This window comes from Styela clava, chromosome 14 (genome assembly GCF_964204865.1).
Source record: "Styela clava chromosome 14, kaStyClav1.hap1.2, whole genome shotgun sequence".
Classification (NCBI taxonomy): Eukaryota; Metazoa; Chordata; class Ascidiacea; order Stolidobranchia; family Styelidae; genus Styela; species Styela clava.
The window spans coordinates 11,205,196-11,228,172 of NC_135263.1; the positions used below are offsets into that span (position 1 = coordinate 11,205,196).

The window sequence follows — 22,977 nt, forward strand, 5'->3', positions numbered from 1 at the left end:
TCTTCTTTAGGTTATTTGATTTCCATGTGAGTTGTTTCAGTGGTTACAAATACAGGAAAGACATTCTTTATATTTCCCACTGTATTTAAAAGTAACAATGTCAAGTGTAGAATCTGGTTCTGGTTGGGCATTGTCCGATGACGATAGCGAGGGAAGTGATAGCGCTTCTCTATTACCTCAACGAAAAAGAAGTAGGAAAGATGATAGCATACAACAATACAGAAGTCCTGCAAACATACAGAAAAAGCGCACTGCTGAAACACGAAATACTGATTCTAAGAAAGTTTGCCCATATGCAGACAAATGTTATCGCAAGAATCCTGCACATTTCAAAGAATTTAGCCATGTAAGTAATGAAATATTTATTGGCTTGTTATAATGCTTTATAAAAAATAAAAATAACAAAAAATGGTCAATGTAAAAAAATAACATGTGGTCAATTACGATATACAATAGAATTTTATATCAACTCCATAGAAGGCAAAGACAATTAGAAGGGCTTCAGAAATGCAGACGCAAGCCACAGTTGTTGAGTTAGCCAATTTTGAAGGATTTGATATAAAAATTTAGTCTGTTTTTATAATCTTTTTTTCTAGTCTGGAAATTCTAACAAGAAAGTTGATTCAAAAAAGGATTCCGAAATTCTAAATAAGAAACAAAAATTACATACAAAACAAAAAGTAATAGAAAGTATGTATGCTCAATTACTTTAATTGTAAATATCGTGTCTTCATTCAATTATTTTAGAACATTTTTGAGTCATGTCGGTTTGCCCGTTCTGAATAATAACATTAAGATGCGATTTTTTTGCTAATGCTCCTGATCCTGATGACTATATGTCAAATAATTTGAATTATATACGAAATCTTATTTTGGAATGATGATTTTTTTTGAAAACTACATTGCTGATGGAAAAACAATAATCTATGATTTTTTAAAACATGTATGAATAATATTTATTTCAAATTTTTGAACAACTTCTCGAAAAGAATTTTTAATGCTAACATAATATACTCAACAAGTGTTTGTTAGGCATGTGTACTTGTAGTATACTAATATAAGATTTTTGTATCTATCTTGGGAGAGAAGGAAGCTGTTAAGATGGCCTAATCATGTGGTGTACCACCATCAGTTACCAGTCCATGTCGAGTATGGGCTCAATTGGCCAGTTATTTAATATATGTTAACATCACAAAATAAATTTTAAAATCAGGTATCATTTCATTATTAAATGAATATAATCTTCAGAAAGTACCGGGAGTAATTAACCTGTTTTGATTTACAGATGTTCGAGATCCTCAAATCATTTGGCATAAATCATCTCCATTAAATTTTATGTTGAGTCGAGTATCTGGAATTCCTCCACAATATAATTACTACAATGAGTCAAGCTTGCTTTGTTCGATTCACATCAGCGATATTTTGAGCAAAAATTTTGGAGATTTGATTGAAACTGTCCAGTTCAATTATTGTATTGATGTTAAATGGTTTCTGCAGCAATTACCCACTGAAAAAAGGTATGCGACTCTTTTTCAATTTTTCAGCTGTTGCAAGTTCACTGTTTTTCGATAAATTTATTTCACATGTTGGATGGGATAGGATTTACGGTACATACCGGTATTACATCCCTGAGAGAGAGAATAGTCTATAAGACTGCTTTATCATATGGCGAACCATGGCCTCTCGTCCGGTTACCAGTCTATGTTGGGTATGGAATCAGTCAGTTATTTGTTTTCAGAAACATGAACTTCATGGTGTAGGAAGCCACAACCGACCAACCGTTACATGAACCACCCTCTGGCGGCGAGGGGTCCAGCAATCCTCTCGCACATAATTATCCCTGCATGGGATTCAAACCTGGGAACCCACGCAGGGTCATCAGTGGTGCGGTGGCGATCGTATTCCAAACGCTCAGCAAGATGTGCCACACAGCCGAGCATAATCTTGGATATTAAATTTTTTTTTTTGTAATACCAATGATATATCTGTTGCCAATGCCATAATGAGAAAGTTGGTAAAATTTTTGATACATTTTTGGTTATTTACAACTCTTTAATATTAGTTATTAGCTTTTGACTATGATTTGAGGAATTTGGATTAAAAATTTTCTGTTTCCCAGAAATATTCCAATATTATTTGTTCATGGTAAAGATGGAGCTGATTATTCAGAAGTTGACAGAGCTGAATATAAAAACATAAAAACTTGTCGGTTAGTAAAAGTTCTTGTGATGTTTTTATTTGACAATTAGTGGATATAATGTAAGTAAGTCCATACAGTATTATTAGATGCTTTGAAAATGATAGAATTTTTTATCTTTTTCTCTGGAGTGAGAAAAAATGATGAAAGTAGCGAACTATGGCTCGTCTTGTCAGTTGACAGTCCTATCGCATTTGAGTACAGTGCATTTACTAGTTATCATTCCGAGGGCGATGTATTTAAACCGATTTGGAATAATTTTGGTTCAACTATGTCAATATTATGCTTTTCATGTACTTTATCATCATTCTCTTGCTTAGATATTTCAGGAAGTTCATTATGTCATCTTTGTGTTTGAATTAGAAGAGAATTGTTTTCTTATGAACCTGACTATATTTCCCTCTTTTTATCAGAGGTAAACTAAAAGCAAATCTCTATGAATTTTTATATGAATGCATTGAGTACTAACTAAATAATATTGATTCAAAATTAACCAAATATTACCATAATCCTAATCACTTAATGCAAAATTTAGTTACTTAATAGTTAGTGCTATGTAAAGATTATAAAGGAGTTTCATCTCTAAGAACAGCTTTAACTTTTCAGTGTTGATTTACCACCATTTGGTACTCATCATACAAAGATGATGTTTTTAAAATACAAAGAAGGAATCAGGATTGTAATTCACACTGCAAACTTGGTGGAACGGGTGTGTATTAATATGCTTTGATGATCAATTTTCTGTTGGTCAAAATAAGATTCTCTGAAATTTTAAAATTTACGCATAAAAAATGATCTGCACTCAGTTGAATCTTCTGTTTCAACGTTATTAAGATCTGTGAAAAAAGAATACTGTTACCTATCGCAGAAAAATTTTAAAACTAATATGAACAAAAAAATGTTGTGTTGTGTTTTTAGGACTGGTTTCAGAAGACTCAAGGAATATGGGTCAGCCCATTATTTATTGAGTGTCAAAGTTCATCAAAGATAGAGAAGTCTACATTCTCATTTAAACATGATATGTTGGAATATTTAAAAGAATATAAGAAACATCCTGACCTCACTAAGTGGATTGATCTAATCAATTCTCACGACTTATCAACGGCGAATGTAATCTTGATTGGATCAGTTCCTGGTCGACACAAGGATTCAATGTTCCGTAAATGGGGGCATTTAAAGTTAGCTAAAGTTTTGAATTCCTATGTCGAATCCTCTGTTGTCAATGAATGGCCGGTAATTGGACAATTTTCCAGCATAGGATCGCTTGGTAATGATAAAGATAAATGGATGTGTAAAGAATGGCTGAAGAGTTTGTCATCCACAAAACCACAAAGGTTTGGTTCTCTGAATGCCCCGAGTAAAAAAGCTACACTGAAACTTATTTTCCCAACTGTTGATAACGTCCGCACAAGTCTTGAGGGTTATCCAGCTGGTGCGTCTTTACCATACAGTTTTGCTGTAGCTAAGAAACAACTTTGGTTAAACAATTTCCTTCATCAATGGAAAGCAGACAATGTCGGACGAAGTTGTGCTTCACCGCACATAAAAACCTACACACGAGTTTCAAAAGATTATAAACAAGCGTCATGGTTTCTTGTAACTAGTGCTAATTTATCAAAAGCAGCTTGGGGCGCATTGGAAAAGAAAGACACTCAACTTGCAATTCGTTCATATGAATTAGGAGTTTTGTTCATTCCTGAAAGATTTTTCCCAGATTCAGGTAAGAAGACATTTCAGCTTGTTGAGACTTGCGAGGCGAAAGCAGATATCACGCTCCCGTTTTCTACTCCCCTCGTCCAGTACTCGGAAAAAGATGAGCCATGGATTTGGAATATTCCTCACAAACATTTGCCAGATAGGAACGGTAATATGTGGGTGCCATCGTGAATATTTATTGGCTAAGAGGATAAGCAAACAATCTCAGTGTCAAATATACGAGCGAAAGTTACCATTGCTTTTTGTTGTGTCTGTTATGTGTTTTCGTAAAGCTATGACTTCCCGTTTATCGAATCTTGCTGGATGTGACGGTTCCTTTCGTTCAAGTAAAAATATACTGAATTATCAAATCATTTATGTATTTTTAATTTTTGTCACCATGACTCATTCCGAAATTTTCGCTCTGTTGTCGTCTCTACTGATCTCGTTGCCCTGATGTCCGTCCTATGCGTTGTCATTTTTTGTACCATAGCGGGTTTGAAATGAATTATCATTTGTGGAAATTTCAGTCATATTAATATTTTATCACAAGTTAATATCTTACAGCTACCAACCATATTTCTCTGTTTGCTTTGTGCAATAAATCAAGACAACTTCACATTTTTCTCTGTTATTTAGAATAATTTTCCCGACTTCAAGGCCTTGACTATATTTGGCTGACAACTTGTAAGAATATTTCGGCTCTTATTGTTTATATTCTCGTCAATGGAAATAATGTGAATGACAGCATTGACGCTTTGTTTTAAGGCAAGACCACTCACAGGTTGCATGATATATATAATACTCCAATGACTCTACCAGGAGTGTAAATTCCATCCATTACCTGAATGTTGGAATATAATTTTATTTTAGGAAGCATTTCGAAGTACTTTTCCACAGTCTGTCAATTTATTTTATTTTAACCAATAAACATAATATATGTACACAAATATAAGGAAAAAAACAAAAAATAAAAGTATGCTTAAATTTTTTTAAATAATTGAATCAAATTTATTAATATCGATACATCTATTTCACAATTCACCTAAAAACACGAAACTTCAGATAACAAAGATTTCCAAACTTTTGTACTGTGGCCGATCCATCGTTATGTTACCACATTTAATTTCAGTCACGTAACAGAGAGCCATACGTAAAATATACGCTTTTATGGAGTCTGTAATATCGTGCCTGATTGACATATTTGTTTAGCAATCAAATACGTTAATAACGTAAAATGTGATCAGATATCCGATTTCATCGAGTAATGCCATCAGATAAATTGTTTCGTTGTGGTCACAATAATAATGGCCTATTCATTACTGTGTCGAATTGTTATCGGCGTGGGCGCAATTCTCTATTGAGAGGAAGAATAATACATACATCACAAAAATTAGGGTTTTATTTTTTTCTGTTTCACTTTTAGAAACGCAGAAAAGACAAATTGGGAAATGTAGTGGATGAATTTTGAAAATCTGTAAAAATTGACCTTTTTTTCGTTATATTCCGAGCTTGTCTTACGAAAGATAGGCAATAATTTAAATCTGTTTATCCGTACGACCCTAACTGCTCATGTATTCTTGTTCAGAACTACGGTGGGAACCCCGATATAAACATGAGAACTTACGCAATCATCTTTATTCGCTGATAAATTTGACGCTTTTTCGGTATTGCGTCACAGGTAGGCTGTGTGGGCCAGGTTTTTTCGTTACCCACGATAACTCTAAGCGTTTCGGTAATAAAAAAAATATTACTCATAAAGCGAGTAAGATCATATAAAAAATAGCTTAGCGAAAAAATTATCTGAAACAATCAAATGTTAATTTAAAAATAATCGCATTTAATAATAATCATTTATACTAAATAATAATAACAATTATCATAATAATATTCGTCATAATGGTATCGTCAGAAAAATAACACTGATTCAGTGGGATTCATTCGGTAATTTACCGCCATAACATACTCTGGTGAAATGAATTGCTGAAAACGGGGGGCATTATTTCCTCCATCCACATACCTTGTCAATACTGTAGTGTAGATCCAATGGCGGAAAGCGTATTTTTAAGAAGCTCCGCTCAAAGAACCCCTCGAAAGTAAAAGAGGCGCATATTTGAGGGAAGTAACAAGCGACCACCAGAATTTCAGTCGCTACTGAAACCATATAACATTATATTGGTGCCTAACATAACAGTATTGTTATTATTAGTATGAAACAGTTGCGACTCATTGCTCATTTGTGACAACCAAAATTCAAATGAAGTGTTCGTTGCATACCATTCGATCACACAAACTGCTGGTAAATGGTAACGATTGGTAAATTGAAGATATTTTTGAAGAAATCAAATCTTTATGCGTGCATGGTCTTAGATCTAGCAACTCATTTTTATTCCAGAAATTGTTGTTTATATCGTCGTTAGGGGTATTATGTAAACAAAGTTTTATCGCCTTATTTGTTACGACCTGACTTTGTTACATGTGGATTCTTAGTTTTCACCAGGATATAATAATGTTGATAGTACATTTTCTTAAGAATTCTCTATTATTTACTATTTATGACGTAATAATAATAAAAACGTTGTCAACATTCTGCGCTAATAAAAAGAAATCTAGAAATCAGTCTAAAACCAAAAATACGAGCCATAACTAGATAGAGAAATGATTTTGAGACGTGAGCGCCAAGTACCTTAACATACTTAATGCTCTTCAATTTTTTTTTAAATTCAAATTTCTAAAATATTCAAATTTAGACGTGACTCTGATCGGATTTTCAAAGAAATTACTCATATTAAAGTAACACAATTGAAAAAGTTCAATATTGTCGAATTTATCCGAGAATTATGGGAAATAAGAAGAATATGGTAGGGATTTGTGGGAAGTGAAATTTGCGCGACTCAACAATTTCTGAGACAGGTTTCTAAACATATAACAACATTGCTGTGTTTACATTGGGTCATGCAAAAAATGAACCACGATTGTGTGGTGTATCTTTGGGCCAAGTTATGGCATGAAAAATGAATAAAATGGGACTGAGTGGATGGAACATAAAATGGAGGTAAAAGTAACAAATAACATGTGCAGTGTAGTTGCTGACGCCACAATAAATAAAAAATAATAATCTTAAATTTTTCATCAAAATATGTCAAAGATTATTACATATTTGAGTTTATTATTAATAATAAATATTTTTATAACCGGATCAAGTTTAACTAAACATGATGAAGCAATTATCCTCATTTTGATAGGCAGTTTCAATTGCTTAGTTCGGCCCATACGTGAAACCATTGTCCTTTTGACTTGGGCAGTGAAACTATTTTGCATAATTTTTTAATGTGTTTTAATTAATTACTGGATGGTTCCTTTTTCTTGTCTGTAGTTGACGTTGGTGGTGCCGGAGACTCTGGAGCGGAATCCGGGCGTTTTGGTTCGGAAGCGTTCGGCTGCTTTTGGACATGTTTCTGCTGTAACAAAAGAAAAGTTATGAGGTTTTCATACAGGACTATATGTTATAATATTACTGTTTATGATATACCGGTATGGGTTACGGCGAGTGGGTACTACATTATCAAATATAAGAAAACGATTTCGTCTCTGTATTTTAAAGTTATGACGTAGAAAGTACCTGAGGTGATAATTCCATTCTGGTTTTAAGATCTGGGCCACAAACTTTATGATGATTTTCCCAATCTTTATGCTGACAAAACGATCCACAATATCTGGCAACGTTGCATCCGCTGCAAGTTTCCTGCGCCTTCCGACCGCAATTCCAGCAATTCTGCGTGAATTCGAAACGAGAGAATTAGAAATATTTCATTTTCATATTAAGAGAGAATAATTAATTAATAGACGAAAAATAATTCAACCCGATTCTCACGTCGAGCATGCACGAACCGTATAGCCCGGATTTCCGCGGTAAAGAGCTTTACCTTGGTATGCGTATAGTTCATTTAAAGGCGTTATGCGTCAATCATTGCGGAGTGGTGAAATAGGTGATATTTGCAACCATTCAACTTTATTAATGGCCATTTATATCATAATTATCGTTTGATAAATTTGTATGATTCGATCAATACTTGAGCTATTGGGAAGTTTGGCACCATAAACACGTGATTTGAGCGGTTTTTATGGTTCAAAAACGATTCAAATTTCGACAGCATATATATATACATACACTGGAACGTAGTATGTGTACCAGGTTAGGGTTAAGTCATAATTTTAGGTACAAACACTACTGGAGTCACTTGGCTAGTCCCCGAACTCGTAATAGAACTAAAATAAGGAAAATTGGAATAAAATTATGGCCTAACCCTAACCTGGTACACATGCTACGTTCTGATGTCCGCCATCTTGTTGCACATACTACGGGATCGCTCTTAAAACTACATAAAGTTCTGAGTAACTAAAATTCTGACTTCAGAAAAGTAAATTACTATTTGACCTACGTTATGTATATATTGCTGATATAAAAAATATCAATAAGTTGGAGAAATTACCTCATGAGATTCTTCTTGTTTATTGAGCCTTGCCAGAACTTCCTGTTCCGCCTGTCGTCTCGCTTCAGTGATCGCCATTTCGAGTTTCCCTCTTTCAGCAGCCAGAATTTCGTGAGCACGTGATTCCGAATTTGCAACAGTTCTTTCTAGTTCCGCCATTAATCGTCGTTTTGCTTCAATTAATTCGTCCTCTGTTATTTTTTCATTTTAAAAATTTATGTTACAAACAGTGGCAAAATTTTCATTGTCATTTGATATAACAATCACCACTTGCTTACAAATACTTTTAGACACGTGCGAAATTTTTTCGATTTGCATTTTCACCATTGTTCGCAACCACATTTTAAATAAGATATAAGCATATGTTCAGCATTCAACTAACTTGTTTCAATAAGTAATAGGATATTGGATTCGTTCTGGGTATATCCCTGGTCCAGGCTGTTTTTTTCGAACCATATTTCCACCCCAAATATCAACAAGTTTACAGCAATCGTTTCTTATGATATCCTTACACAACGTTCGCTCCAAAAAGGGCAAGATCACCTTTGTATGTACGAAGCTGCCATTTACTTCAAAAACATATCTATCTTTCCGACCAGATAATAAATTATCGAATCAATTTTTACAGTCTGGCTCTATTGGTTATGCATGTGATTGACCCTTAGATTGTTACTAGCTATAAGCAAACACAACCTACCGGCTTGTTTTCGAACTTGCGAAACTCTTTTCTCTGTCTCATTAATAAGATCACCAGTTCTTCTCTTAAAATGATCGCCTTCCTCGTAATATCTTCGATAACGAGAGGATTCTTCTATCACAGTTTCATGGGTACGATGCAGTAATAAAAGGGAATGTCGAGCCTTTTCTACCAATTCCACAATGCAATTTAATGTCTGTAAAAAGATAAGTGATGCATTTAGTTGTAGATTTTAGTTGTAAAAAGTACGATTGCATTTTAGTCTCGCCTTCAATCTCTTTCTATATTCACCACGGCTCACTCATTCAGTTACAGAATTTTTATAACAACTTTGCACAGATATTGGCACAATTATCTCCATTTTTATTCAAACTAGAAACATTCAAAGTTATTTAAGGAGCAAATCTTCACATAAACATCGCACTCGATTGGTATTGCACATCTTGTGCACACGCCCTAAAATCAAACCCGCTTACAATATGGTATCCCGGTAGCCTTCTACGTATAGGAGGCTATTTAAATGGAAATTGGGAGAATATGACCATACCAATTCCAACGAAGGTCCCTTGGAACACATTATGGACATCCCTTGATCCATTGATAGGTTCTAATATGCCCAGTTCGATTACAAAATTTAAAGTCGGCCATGGAAATAATCAACATTTCATTCCTCTAGTTTTAATTACATTTTTAATTTCTACGAATAAAGTGTAATTATATTTAAGAAGAAATATTATTCAAATCATTTGTGCCATATTTGCAATCACATCGCACTAGATTCAACCAAATCCCGAATCAGATATGTATTTAGATATGTAGAAAATCGGGCGAAATTTTTTATACACCCTGTATATATATATATAGATATATAATTTAAGTACAGAGGAATTGTACTTAATTTTACAAGTACCATTACCAAGCATGGATGATAGATAGCAAACTAATTATTAGATAATGTTCTTTTATGAACGATCAACTAACTTTTGACCCGTATTTTACTCACATAGTCGAGGGATTTGTATTCTTCCGCCCATTCTCTCTCTGATAACCTGCGACCGGAACTCGGTTCTCGTTGAGGAATTCCTGCAAACCAAAAGCGTTCATATCAGAATTAAGACACGATGATAATGGGAAAATACGCGACATGTTGCGTGAATAGCGTGCGTGACGCCGGTGCCATTGTTCCAATTTTCGGCGTCACTTCCCGTCACAAAGCATTCGGGATATCCGATAATTATCAACTAACTTCAGTCGTTTCAACTCATTTGCTAAGTGCAGAAGCAAAGCATCTAATCCAATGAAAGACGAGGAGAAAGCTTTTTATTGCTTAAATAAAATGACTTTGGAAATTGTGTTGAAAGCCAACACCCTCAGAGAAAGTCACAAAGGTGCCAATTTGACAATTTCGCACCCTTAAAATAAATGAGCTACCATCCCATCTACTACGCTGGTATAAACAATTCAAAAAAATACAAACAAAATTGAATTCAACTTGTACTGATAATATTTAATATTACATTTGAGTAATCTTTAAACGTTGTTTTTGTATCAGTCAAAATTTTCCTATTTAATTATTTGCTTGGTGCCATGAATCCTACTTGAGCGTAATATCAGCGCGTCCAATCAATATAAAAAATATACCTTGGTGTAACGGCACCGGGTTTCTCGGATCCGGATATGGCCGCATCCGGTGCGGTTGAAAGCCAGGAAAATGTGCTCCTGGTTGATTATTGAAGCCTCGACGGTTTCCGAACATGTTTCGGTTCGACGAAGAGCTTGCAGCAGCCGCCACGGTTGAGGTTGGGTCTTCGAGCGGGTTAAGTCGAGGTGGAATGCGGCCCAAAGTAGGTGAAGATCGGTGGCTCGATGTGGCAAAGTCACCGTTAGCTCCAAGCCAATGCGGGATGCTAGAATGTCGATGAGGTGAATGAGATTGCGAACGGAGTGCAACTTCACTTGATCGTGGTCCAAACGGTTCTCCTAAGCTGGTTGAAGAAACGGGGCTGCTTCTGTAAGGAAAATCCAGTCATAACCTAATAATCTGCAAACCATAACTATCAAAAACACTTCAAAAATCACGATATTTTGATATAAACCGATACTTTCTTAGTCAGTTAATGACAGCAAAAGCTCCTACACTCTATATCAAACTGAAGTAATGTGAAAGAATTAGGACGCTCTATAATGAGACAAGCACATAGCGTCATTAAACTATTTGTCCCGATGTAAAAATATTTTTTTAACTCAAAGCGGCTGAAGTTTTACGTCAAACCGACTCTAACGCTATTGTCAATTTCAACCATTGGCATTCTCCAATAAGAATTTTTTTCAATTTTGACTAAAATACGTGGTAAACAAATTTATATGTGTTCATATATGAATGGAGAATCGAAAAGACGATTTGACAACAGAGGATATTTTGAGTGCTTACAGGTTGTAATAAGCGATGCATAACCTTTGACCCTGCATTGTCAGTCCAAAGTTAAAATTCGAAATATCGCCACTATCATGCTATATTACACCCACGCCATTCTATTAGATCATTAACATATCATTCACCGATCCAATAAATTGCGAATAACAAAACCAGTATTGCTACGTCACGGTTGGTAGTAAGGTAACGCGATCTAATAACATTTGATGGTAATTTACATCCCACAACAATATGGATGACTAAAGGAAGGTGGCATTTCCGTGTTTATGATGGTCATCAATTCTATTCATTCTGAAACAGCAGCTCGCCTATTGATCATACATAGTACGGATGCTGCTCGAATATAAACATAAGCACAAAATGTGTCATCATTTCAATATTTTGCAAAATTAACAAAATGGTCGTCACATGTTGACTTGTCACTTTCGAAATTCCTTCCGCTTTTTTGTTGCATTTTCATGGGCTCATCAAAAACAAAAATCGAAACTATTCTGACAAAGATACGCACATTCAGAATATGTAAATTCAGAAAAATTCGTGTTTGAAGTCGAAAAAAATCATTTTGCGCTATCTAAGATATCGATATGCTATACTAGTAACACACTCTGTTGCAATGAACTTGCATATTTGGCTTTATATCTTTGGTTTGGGGCTTAGACTTGAGTATAGCAAAAATTATAATTCTTGCAATTGCAAACCAATAAACCTGTTAATTAAGGGACTTAGAAGCAAATAATCAATATCGCAAACATGTACCCCGAAACCAGAGTTACTGGATCGTCGGTCGCGACATTGGACGAATTTTCTACCGGGAAATATTTAAATTTCAGATATCCCCAATTGAAATATCACCAATTAATATGGTAATATGGATATTGATCAATTTGAGACTTCGTCGTGAAAAGCCATCTTTTAGCTTGCCGTGGTACACAAATAAGCATCAAATCATAGTGTAAACCGATATAGGATGTTATAGTTTTAAAGTCGAATGAATCATATTTAGTCATCCAAAGTAGATAACTTGGCATAATATTTTTGTAAAAATGCTTTTCAAGCATTTACTGTGAAACGGATAATCCACGAAAGAAAAAGTAAATACACTGCAACGACCCAGTTATTTCTATAATGTCTATTTTGCACATTCCACGAAATTGATTATTTTAATGCAAATCAGCTTTTTAAAAAACTTTCATTCATTGTTTCATACACAAAAGAAGAATGACCACCAGTGTGTATGGAAAATAGATCACAAGACTATTATGAGCATAGCGACGTTGCAATATAACAAAATGATGACACATTGAACACCAAAAACCAGTTTCATCTTAAACAATAGAGGTCCCAAGATGGCGCACAACCTGAACTCGAGTTGTGTCCCAGGTTAGCGTTCAGGTTATGCGACATCTTGGTGCGCATACTTCAGGAACACCGAATAGCGTTTTTTAACTGGACAATCACGAACAACTAAGGACTTAGCAAAGAATAAATTGTACGTATAGACTCAACTTACCTGCTAATTTGTGACGGTGGAGGGGGTGGAAGCCTCGGTTTCTTTTTGTCAAGATCAACGTTTCTGCGTAAAAAATATTGAAATTAATAAATCCAAGTAACACATTGTTATTCAAATTATCGACGCATTTCGAAACTTCAGCTGACACAGCGTGGCGATGCCACATAGTGTGGGATGAATACTAAACGTAAATTAATATTGCAATTGGTATAAATTAATATGCTATATGACGTGACAATTTTCTGGCGTTTATTTCGATTTATATATTGATTCAATGACAATGAACATAGATTAGTCAAGACCAAAGCAACCCCGCATCAGGTCAATTGCATGTGAGCTCATTTCTCTCATACTAGGCTCGGCTTAAAACCAAAAATTCAAAACCAAAAGTTCAAACCTAGATAGTTACTGAAAAACTGATGAAATGACGCAATGGATTGAATTAAGTTATTCATCTTGACTTAGAGCTAAATGTTTTAACTCAAGAAAAAAATTCATGAATGCTGATTTTGAATTCTCCGTCGGATATTAGCCCAAAATTGAAAAGCAGTTCCGTCAAAGAACTCTGTATTAACCAATGAAGCACCGACACAATTCTCGTCAATTTCAATTTTTTACTTTAAAACAAGGCTCAAACAAACGGCCAATCAAAGGTAGTAAAGAATAGTTAAGAATAAAGCTGTATATATGTCCCCAAACGCCACTGAGAGATTAATGGGATGTCATATAGACACCGGGTTTGATATTGGGGCATAAAACATTTGAACAAAATATAATTATTTCTTGCTGGGCATAATTGTTTTAGTGGCGTTGACGAAAATAAGCCTCTGCTTCAAACGAATCCAGAGTTTGGCGCTTATCAAACAAAAATGGATTCGAAATGTTGAAATGCGGACTTTTTTATAAGTTAGTGTGAATAAACCAACTGGCATGAGACTGGAGAAATATTCATATTCCTACCTTTCAGAGTGTGGCCTTTTGTTGTTTGCCTTCAAGTCCATAAGACCGTCAGGCGTTCTTGTATCTTGTCTTCCGGGCGATGGAGAATTGTGTAAAAACTTATCGTGCTTCAGTAAATACTGCTGCGTTGTCATTTTTGCAGCCTGAGCATTGCGCAATAATTCCCCTTGCAGAATAGGAAGGGTAGACTGAATAAAAATAAATAAATATATGCACTTAAATGATATTATCTGCAATATGAAGATAGATAAAAATTATAATGCAAGATAGTCTACTTTAATGATATTTCACGATGTAACATATAAGCTTGAGTGACTAGAATATATCGCGGGGTTATCTTCAAACTTTGACAAGTGAAGACAGACCTGCAAAAAAGTACAGCTTACGAAAAAAACGACTGTTGGACACCTGTCGAAAGTATGATTCCTAACCAAATAGCTGATGCATTAGCTCAAAACAAAGACATTGCTAACTTCTAACGTGTTGTAATGTTTTTAAACTGCCGAGAACCATACGAAGCCTTTATGACCTAAAATTCTAATCTTGGCCCAACTTTCGAATCGCTGTCACTAATTCACACTGATTTCTTCGCTGCATATTTTCTCGCGCGTGCTTTGCAAAAGGTATTTTTGATAGACTAAGATCGCGCCATTTCACTATCCACATAAAGCAATGATAGCAACAGCAAGATCTTGATAGCTATAAAACGGCATCTTGACTGCTTGAAGCTTGCCTGTTCAATAAGTGCATCCGCTTAGATTCACTGCAAGCAATACTGCGTTGTTTGTTTATGTTTCAAATCTTTCGTGTCGTGTCCGGCCGGTCTCCACCGCCGCACGTTTGAGAATTGCGTTTTCCGCCATAACGCTGCCTGTATGATCTATCATGACAAGCCTCAGCTCCTTATTGCTGCTGCCTATGCTGGTTTATCCTGTATGATTCGTCTGATTTATTCAAGATAAGCGCCGTAATATAAAGGCAGGCTACTAATATTTTAGGCCCCTGTGTCAATTAACGCCCCGATACACGGGCACACATGTAACTACAAAAATACCAAAAGATTAATTCGTAAAAGGCATTTTTATGAAAAGCTACACAACCAAACAATATTATACAACACAGTAACGAATGCACCAGTATTGCAGATCTTAACAAGATTCCAAAAGTATCTTTCAAAATCAGACACAAGTTCTTTTCCAAGCGAATCCGTGATGTACTGCCTCGCTAAGCTGCTGTGAACGTGGGGAACAAGCACGATTTGTTGTTACAACTTGATGCTCGTTTTTGACATGATTGTAAACATATGTGCAGAACTGTGCACTAATATGGCGTCGGTCTTGAAGCATAATGAAGTTCTTCAGCAAAGACAATGTCGAGAACAAAATCTCAGAATTTAATCAATAGTGAAACTCACTGTTGTTTATGAATGATACACTGCTATGCTCAAGTCTACACAATATAAAGCAATTCATTTTTGAAAAAAAAAAAATCACTGCAACTGCACTATTTTCTGATCTATTTTAATATCGTGGTTTAAAAATAAATCTGCAATTCCTAATCCAGGTTTATTTTTTAATATGTGTAGTTATACTAGAAATATAACACAACATCGTGCAACTTAATATTTGAATGAATCGATAGACTTCAGCATTTTTAATATTGTTATTGCGGTGCTGTTCGTCGCCTATCGAACGATATACCCTGTTGCCAAGTAAAGTAATTGTAACAAATTTAAAAGAACTTTCACTATAGCACGTAATAATAACGCAACACCATTTTCCACGTTCTGCGCTGAGACAACTACATAACTCAAGAGGAAATTGTCTCTTTGATTTCCAGATGTAGGATCCGATTTGTATTGTTCAAGACGAAATTGTCTCTTTGATTTTCAGAGTTAGAATCCGATTTGTATTCAAATATGATCATGTGTGACTGGAATGTAAAATGAACTAGGACAGTGTGTTATGAACTCGGCCCATACTTGAATAATCGAATTAGACAGAGTCATTAAAAATCCGGGGCGGGATTTAACTTGAACGAACGCGACAGAAGCGGATGTTGCATTCGAAGAATGACAAACAGTTAAAGCTTTCTTTCCCTTTCCCGTCGTTGATAATCCACGCTTCTCAATTTACGACTTATCATATGTAAGGTTTGGCCGTATCAGATCAATCCAAACACAAGCCCACACTCGGTAAAATATATGCCTAAGATGGCAGAGCAATGACGAAAAGTCAGGATTCAAGTGGCCGACGATCTGCCCCGATTTGAAATTTTTAATCTTGAATTGGGCACATTCTCTTATTCGAATATAGGCTAATGCATCATATACATGCTTGATGTGCAAGTCGTGTATATGAAAACCCTAGAATCTCGTCAAATGATAGCCATAAAACAGTAGAATTGCCAAAGAAAGAGTCATCTTCACTTTGTCTACAATAGGTTAAAATTAAAGTTCTGTATGGATGTTATTATGACGAATTTTTCGCCTTTTGCAACGTTGCCTGTCTGAAAAAATTGCTAAGCCTGCATGCTATAAAAACAGGTCCCAAAAGTACCTTCATTTATGCCTCACTCGGACTCAAGTCTGAAACTAAACATCTTTCTCCAAGCACGATATTTAGTTCTCATTACGGGCAATCACAACAAACAGCGATTGTCTCTCTTTCTCACAGCAAAATATGACATACTACCAACATATAACACTGTGCGCTACCGGCATATATGAATCAAGCGGAAGTACCAATGCAGTGACAAACGGTAGTTCCGGCGTATAAAAACCCAATACCGCCCGCTGGTTTTTAAGCGCATTATGCAAACTGCTTATTTATTTTTCATTATTATTGTTTATATTCTATTAGCATATTATTACCAAAAACGTGAAACGTATTAAAAATCACAGACTTCCACTTTCAAATCTAAATAGCGTGAATTTTGATGGCGAGCTGGATCGTGTATACCGTACTAATAATATAAGGTAATATCAAATCGAAATCTGGCTTTTTAATTTTATATAGGCTTTAACTGAAAGAGCTGTTAAGCTTAAGAACGTCTAGCCAATATTACAATCTTTTCGACAATAGGTTAAGTATATGGATAAAGCGCAATTTATCTCAGCACAAACTCAATTACAGCATTTTAAAACTTCTACATAGATATTCTAACCAGCGGCATGTATACCTTACTATCTCGCTACCTATAGAACAAGACAGTGCGTGATAAGCCTTTGTGCGTAAAGCGGTAGGAAGGACTTCCGTATTACACGTCGTTTATGCATACATAGTAATAATAAAGATCCGTTTTGCTGTAGCGCTGTGCAATGTTGTGATGTGATGTCATTTCGAGTGGACCGAACGCGGAAAGGGCGGAAACGAATTTCAAAACAAACTTATGTGTTAGATAAGTAGGAAAATCAAAGAATAAATTATATTGCGTCACATAACGGGTACGTGGTCTGTTTTGCATATCATGAAGTTAGTAACAAATGCCATTTGTCTTGTTATTTGTATCTATTTGGACTGTTATAACGCTGTGACAATTCGAGCCACAGGATACATCTTAGTACACAATCTTAACGTTCTACATACGTATGGCACTAGTTTCGATCGGAACTGCTTCGTGATGCCCTACTTAGATGGTGAAGAAAATGTTATAATCGGCGTATTGAAAATGACAATAACATCTGTATAATTAGCAAATTTTGTCATCAAAAATTAGAATTTATGTCAAATGTTATGAGTAAAATATTGCACACATTTCGATTATGCAGGATTATTTACATATCTGAAATATTCAAAAACAAAATTAATCGCAGCGATCTACAGCGATCTATTATGATTTAGTCATTGTCATTGTTCATTATTGCTCCAAACAAACTATAGACAAGAACTATTGTTAAAAAGATTGAACCAATTTTGTTTGAGTTTAAGAGTAACAATGCTAAAATTTAAATATGAAGAAAATTTAATATCCTAAAAATTACAATGATTCGATGAGATGAGTTCAAGTCGTCTTGTTTCGTCGTCGGGTTTTGTGATCGCAAATTTTTAAAATAAAAATAATTGATTTTTTTTACAACACTATTTTAAAAGCAGCTTGCCATTAACCATCGTCGTGTAAAAGTATATGTTGCATTATTGAATTAATCCTGTCGAATTCTACTTTTATACAACCAAACAAATGTTTTGTTAACTTTACCTTTTTTTAGATACCAATGCAAGGTTTTAGATACCAATTCCTTGATTTCAATTATAAACAAGAGCGATGCTCAAATGGTGACAGCACATTTGAACCCACGTACATTTGAACCCATACATTTGCACCCGTACATCCGCGGGTTCAATCTATATGCGGGTGCTAAAATCCATGGGTTAGGGTTAGTATGGGTTCAAATATCCGTAGATGCAAATTTCCATAGGTGCAATAGTATGCAGGTGTAATTGTCGTGGGTTCAAATTACGGGTTCAAATGTACGTGGATTCAAATGTAATGGAACCTGCTCAAATATATGGACACGAAGTGGTGCCGGTATGCAATCTGTAACAGCAACCTTGTCACAGCTGATCAGCCGATTTGGACTTACGCGAAAGCGGAACCGCCACAAGAAGCGCAATTTTTAATTTCGATGACGTCATCGCACACAAAAAAACGAAGTCCACAAAAATTTTTCAAATAAGTAAAAGTAATGTCCATCTAGCGAGAAACACAATCTTCGACCACCGAAAATTTCAAAGCAATTAACCCAGTAGTTGATGAGAAAAGCGACTTTTTCACAACAAGAAGAAGAAAATACTAACGACATGATCAACAACAACATAATAACAAAACGATCACGGGGTATGGCTTCCAATGAATATTTTCATAACCATTCATGCCAGGGATAACGCATATGCGGAAATAATTTCGAGTGTCATTAAACAAACCATATAGGGTTTGAAACATTGGCAGAATAAATCACGGTTTACGTGAGAAGATTCTGTTTGAATCCACCATCAGCAGACGCACTGAGAAATATTTATAATTCAGAGCGGACTCTCGAGTTAGAAAAATAATAATACGCCATATTAAAACTTGTTAGCCTTCAGCGATCGATGGTAAATTTGGGTTGGGTTTAGGGGGCACAACCCAAATCAAAATCAGATGACCCTCTAGCTGGTACATTTAAAATATAAATACTCAACAATTTCTTCAAATTTTCAATTAATTTTATTTTTATTTTAAATAACTTGTCAAATTACTTTTTAAGAGTTGATTTGAAACAGACATCATTTTTAGAAGTCTGGACTATTTCAAATATTGGATAAGAACTGTCAAAGTAGGTAGATTTCTTTGGCAATAAGATCAACTCAAGAAATCTAACAACCCGCGAATTAGTCTACTTTTCATCACCCGTTCTGCTATGTTCGCTGAAAGCAATTTGAAGTATATCAAAATTAAACGATATTCTGCAATAGGCGATGAATATCGCCTGCCGCAATAGGAGATTTGCTTCAAGTATGCACGGTAAGGGAAACAGTCCGTGATGCAATCCCGCGAAGCAAAAACTTTATAACATATTATTGCGCATGAATTTTCTTTTGCATTAGAAAATTTTTATCGGTGATATTTAAAATTAAAAAATATATTTGCGTCCAGTAGATCTGTCCCATATCAAAACAATACGAGCAATGCTCAAATATATAAACATGAAGATCATATGACTACCGTAATGTCGTCATGATTCAATCAAATGGTAAAGGAATTGCACGAATGTAATGTGAATGTGTTCCATTGAATTATAAAAAAACGAAAATTGGAGTAAAATATTTTGAATAAAAATAAAAGATTTTGAAAATTGATTGGGTTGCGGAATATGTTTTGCAACCCCAACAAGCACAACAACAACAATTAAAAAAAACGATCCATATCCAACCAAGCAAACTTAAATTCTTGTGAATTGAATGTTACTAACCTTGAGAAATGGTACAACAAACGGACGGAGAGGGAAATTGGTGGCGTCTTGCAATCGATCATGAAAACTTTCTATCGTGATTGTTCCAGTCTAAAAAATAAAAATGAAAATACAGAATCAGGAATATAATTTTATGTTTTTGTCAAAATGAATTCGAAAATTACAGGGTCAAACACCGAATCAAAAATGTGTTGGTATTTTATAAGCAGCTTAGGCACGGTGGAACGAATCACTGTAAATTCAACAGTACCCGTAATTCACTTAACAGTTAAACTTGGCGAAGTAAAATCCCCGATATTTTTTGTGTTTACAAAATGTATGTGTCCCAAAATTACAAAACCCAACAATAAAATGACAATAGGTAATAATGGAATGTAAATCACTCAACAGTAATGATTTTGAGATTATAGATTATGTTGCAGAAATTATTCAGTGGTTTACACATTATTACAGGCAATGTCGACACCGCAGGTATGAGATCCCAATTCCAACCGCATGCCACACCGCGCACTCACGGTGTGAAAACCTGACTATGCCAAAACGAAAATATAATGGTTTCTAAAATAATACTTCCTCAGTACGTATAAGTGATTGATAGTATGTGGTTTTCTTCGAGCCGTGAGCGTGGAAGGCTTCACAAAAATGGGTTTCTAATATGTATAAGATAGACTGCAAGAAGGGACGAGGAAAGGTCAACCCAAAAAAATTTCCCTGGACGGTGGTTCCACCCATGAAAATATTCGCCATTGAATATTTTACCCGGAAAAAAATCCAAGCCTAACCCTAACCTCCATTAACAGGCTTTTTCAATCGATTCTTCGCACATTGACATATTTTAAGAATCTCCGGGTAAAAGTTTTCGAAGGCCGCTATAACAGTAAAAGAAAAGACGGGAAAAGCTATGATAACACGCTTACCACTAATGAATACACGAGATAGTGTACTGTTTCTCCAATATCGGTCGAAATATCATTTCCAAATTGTTGTAACGTTGTCAAAAATCTTTTCAGCTTACTCAATTGTCGTTGCACACTCTGAGACGAATCCGGAGATGTAGAAACCACCGGAGATGATCCGGAAGAGCCCTGCATGAGTAATGGAGAACCGGAACGAGAATGAACAGAACGGATATTTCGGTCGGTAACAAAGGCGTCCGGGGTGCTTGACGTACTGGATGCAGCTCCGGCGCTATCGTTGCTGTTTGGGCGAGCGTTGGAAGTATGATGTCTTGAAGTTGAGATTCCTTGATAGAAACAGTTTTCTGTCTTGCAGTGTACCGGCGATTTCTTTTTTCCACGAGACACTGGCAATTCTGGTTCTACAAATTTCATTTTTATAAATTTATTAAAGATAGCTAAGGCGGTCATCTAAAAACGGTGCAAAGAGTTAGCAGTAGCAAAAAAGTAACTGTGAAACAAGAAAAACATGGCAAATTTATACGAATTTCACAGTAAGTATTTTATAGTGCAAAACATTAACAATAAAAATGAAAAAACTATAACCAAATTTAGTGCAGTGGAAATATCACTATTCGCCGTCACATTTTGTATTTCAAACAAAAACCAAGCAGTTTTTCCAGTTATTTCGACACTGCTTTCTGGGCAACTGATTCGGAATGGCATGGATGCATGACACACCACGGTTTAAATAATCTAACTTGAATTAAACTGCAATATCAGCATTATTATATTTGGCATTTCCCCATGACTGAGATTGCATTCAACTAACTGCAATATTGTGCATCACAATAGTCCTCGAAATACAATTTGCATCTTTATCAGATGACGGCAATATAACAAAGAACGTTGCTATCAACAATATAAGCCAGCAAAGTGGTTTTTGAAGTCATATTTGATATACACTAAAAAAGGAACATTTTACGAAGTTTTTAAACAGTGAGCTAGAAAAGTACATATTATTCTAAAGCACCCGAAAAAATCTTCTGCGGTGTACAACCGAATTGATTTACAGCTCACGAAAAATAATAAAACAGCTAAAGATACAGTTACATTTAAAATATTTTGAATTCTAAACACAAATCGTTTTTCCAATTACAAAAAATGAGAGTTTTTGAATATCGTTAAGGGATATTCGACCGGATGACTTTAAAAATTGAACAACGCGAGCTGAAAAATTAGGGCTAATATCCTTATTAGTTCCCCGCCATTAGATTTTTTGATCATTTTAACTTTAATTTTATATTAGGTTAGGGTGAGTTAGAAATTAGACCAATTACCTAACCTTCCTCGTTTACCCCAACTTAACCTTAAGTAAACACAATCACAGAAAGAAAAAAAAAACAATCATAAAATTAGTAGTGGTGTTATATTAGGATTGTTACCAAATACGGTATTATCAATTCATCTCCTTGTTACCAATTTTAACCTAAAATTGTTATTTAGGAAAACCTATCAAAAAATACGTATGCAATTCACTTTTTGTTGCGGTATTATTATTCGATATCAAAAATCAGCGTAATATACAACAGTTTACTCAAGAATTTACAAAACTTCAGCGTCCCTACAGGACGGCACGATCAAGTCCACTAATGGTTTTAGCCCCACAAGCATGGTATAATGTCAAAGATGACACTGAAAAGAAAAAAACGCTGACGTCATCAATATTAGAAGGTGAGAAAACCCAGATGCAATCATTTTTATCACTCGTAGACCAGACATTCGGAAATAAACTTTTCTCACGCATGACATATACATGGCCGGGCTTGTATGTCGCGTCGTATCTAAATTTCATGCTTAATCAGGTGATGCATCTTTAATAATAATAAAATGAATAGTAATAACAATAGTTATGTTCTATTTATTAGTCTGGGTTGCTTAGAATGACGAAACACAGAAGAAAAATGAGACTGTTGTATGCCAAGTAATACAATCAATTGCTACGACTCGAATTCCCTTATAACGGGATATGACGATCAGTATTCATAGTTTTTGAAATCGTTTGTAAAACATTTTTCCATAGAATGACGACGCCCTGTGATCGCTATTGTGAAGAAACCCAACGTTTCTAGTTTGTAAATTTGC

General features: G+C 35.1%; 2 protein-coding genes across 4 annotated transcripts in view; one reads left to right on the forward strand and one right to left on the reverse strand.

Moving 5' to 3' along the window:
- On the forward strand, positions 1-4,733 carry LOC120340594 (tyrosyl-DNA phosphodiesterase 1-like). Its single transcript, XM_039408893.2, has 6 exons — positions 1-346; positions 597-690; positions 1,286-1,517; positions 2,120-2,209; positions 2,804-2,906; positions 3,116-4,733. The coding sequence occupies exons 1-6, from the start codon at positions 98-100 to the stop codon at positions 4,082-4,084; spliced, it is 1,737 nt and encodes a 578-aa protein (XP_039264827.2). The 5' UTR covers positions 1-97; the 3' UTR covers positions 4,085-4,733.
- Positions 4,733-22,977, reverse strand: part of LOC120340592 (protein CBFA2T2-like) — a 27,651-nt gene continuing 9,406 nt past the window's right edge. Inside the window, exons 3-12 of one of the 3 annotated variants that reach the window (XM_039408892.2) lie at positions 20,854-21,254; positions 19,937-20,026; positions 13,987-14,174; positions 13,027-13,089; positions 10,724-11,091; positions 10,086-10,165; positions 9,083-9,278; positions 8,386-8,558; positions 7,515-7,667; positions 4,733-7,353 (exon numbers count right to left, since the gene is read on the reverse strand). In XM_039408892.2, coding sequence (XP_039264826.2) covers positions 7,234-7,353; positions 7,515-7,667; positions 8,386-8,558; positions 9,083-9,278; positions 10,086-10,165; positions 10,724-11,091; positions 13,027-13,089; positions 13,987-14,174; positions 19,937-20,026; positions 20,854-21,254 — 1,832 coding nt within the window. In that variant the 3' untranslated portion in view covers positions 4,733-7,233. Of the gene's footprint in view, positions 7,354-7,514; positions 7,668-8,385; positions 8,577-9,082; positions 9,279-10,085; positions 10,166-10,723; positions 11,092-13,026; positions 13,090-13,986; positions 14,175-19,936; positions 20,027-20,853; positions 21,255-22,977 lie in introns of all 3 variants that reach the window. The other 2 variants (XM_039408891.2, XM_039408890.2) reach the window with 2 other exon arrangements.

Excerpts from the sequence above, each read along its gene's own strand:
- LOC120340594 (XM_039408893.2), top strand. The coding sequence starts at position 98 with ATGTCAAGTGTAGAATCTGGTTCTGGTTGGGCATTGTCCGATGACGAT. Across the intron at positions 1,518-2,119 it reads CAATTACCCACTGAAAAAAG|AAATATTCCAATATTATTTG; the intron begins GTATGCGACTCT and ends TCTGTTTCCCAG. Across the intron at positions 2,907-3,115 it reads CTGCAAACTTGGTGGAACGG|GACTGGTTTCAGAAGACTCA; the intron begins GTGTGTATTAAT and ends TTGTGTTTTTAG.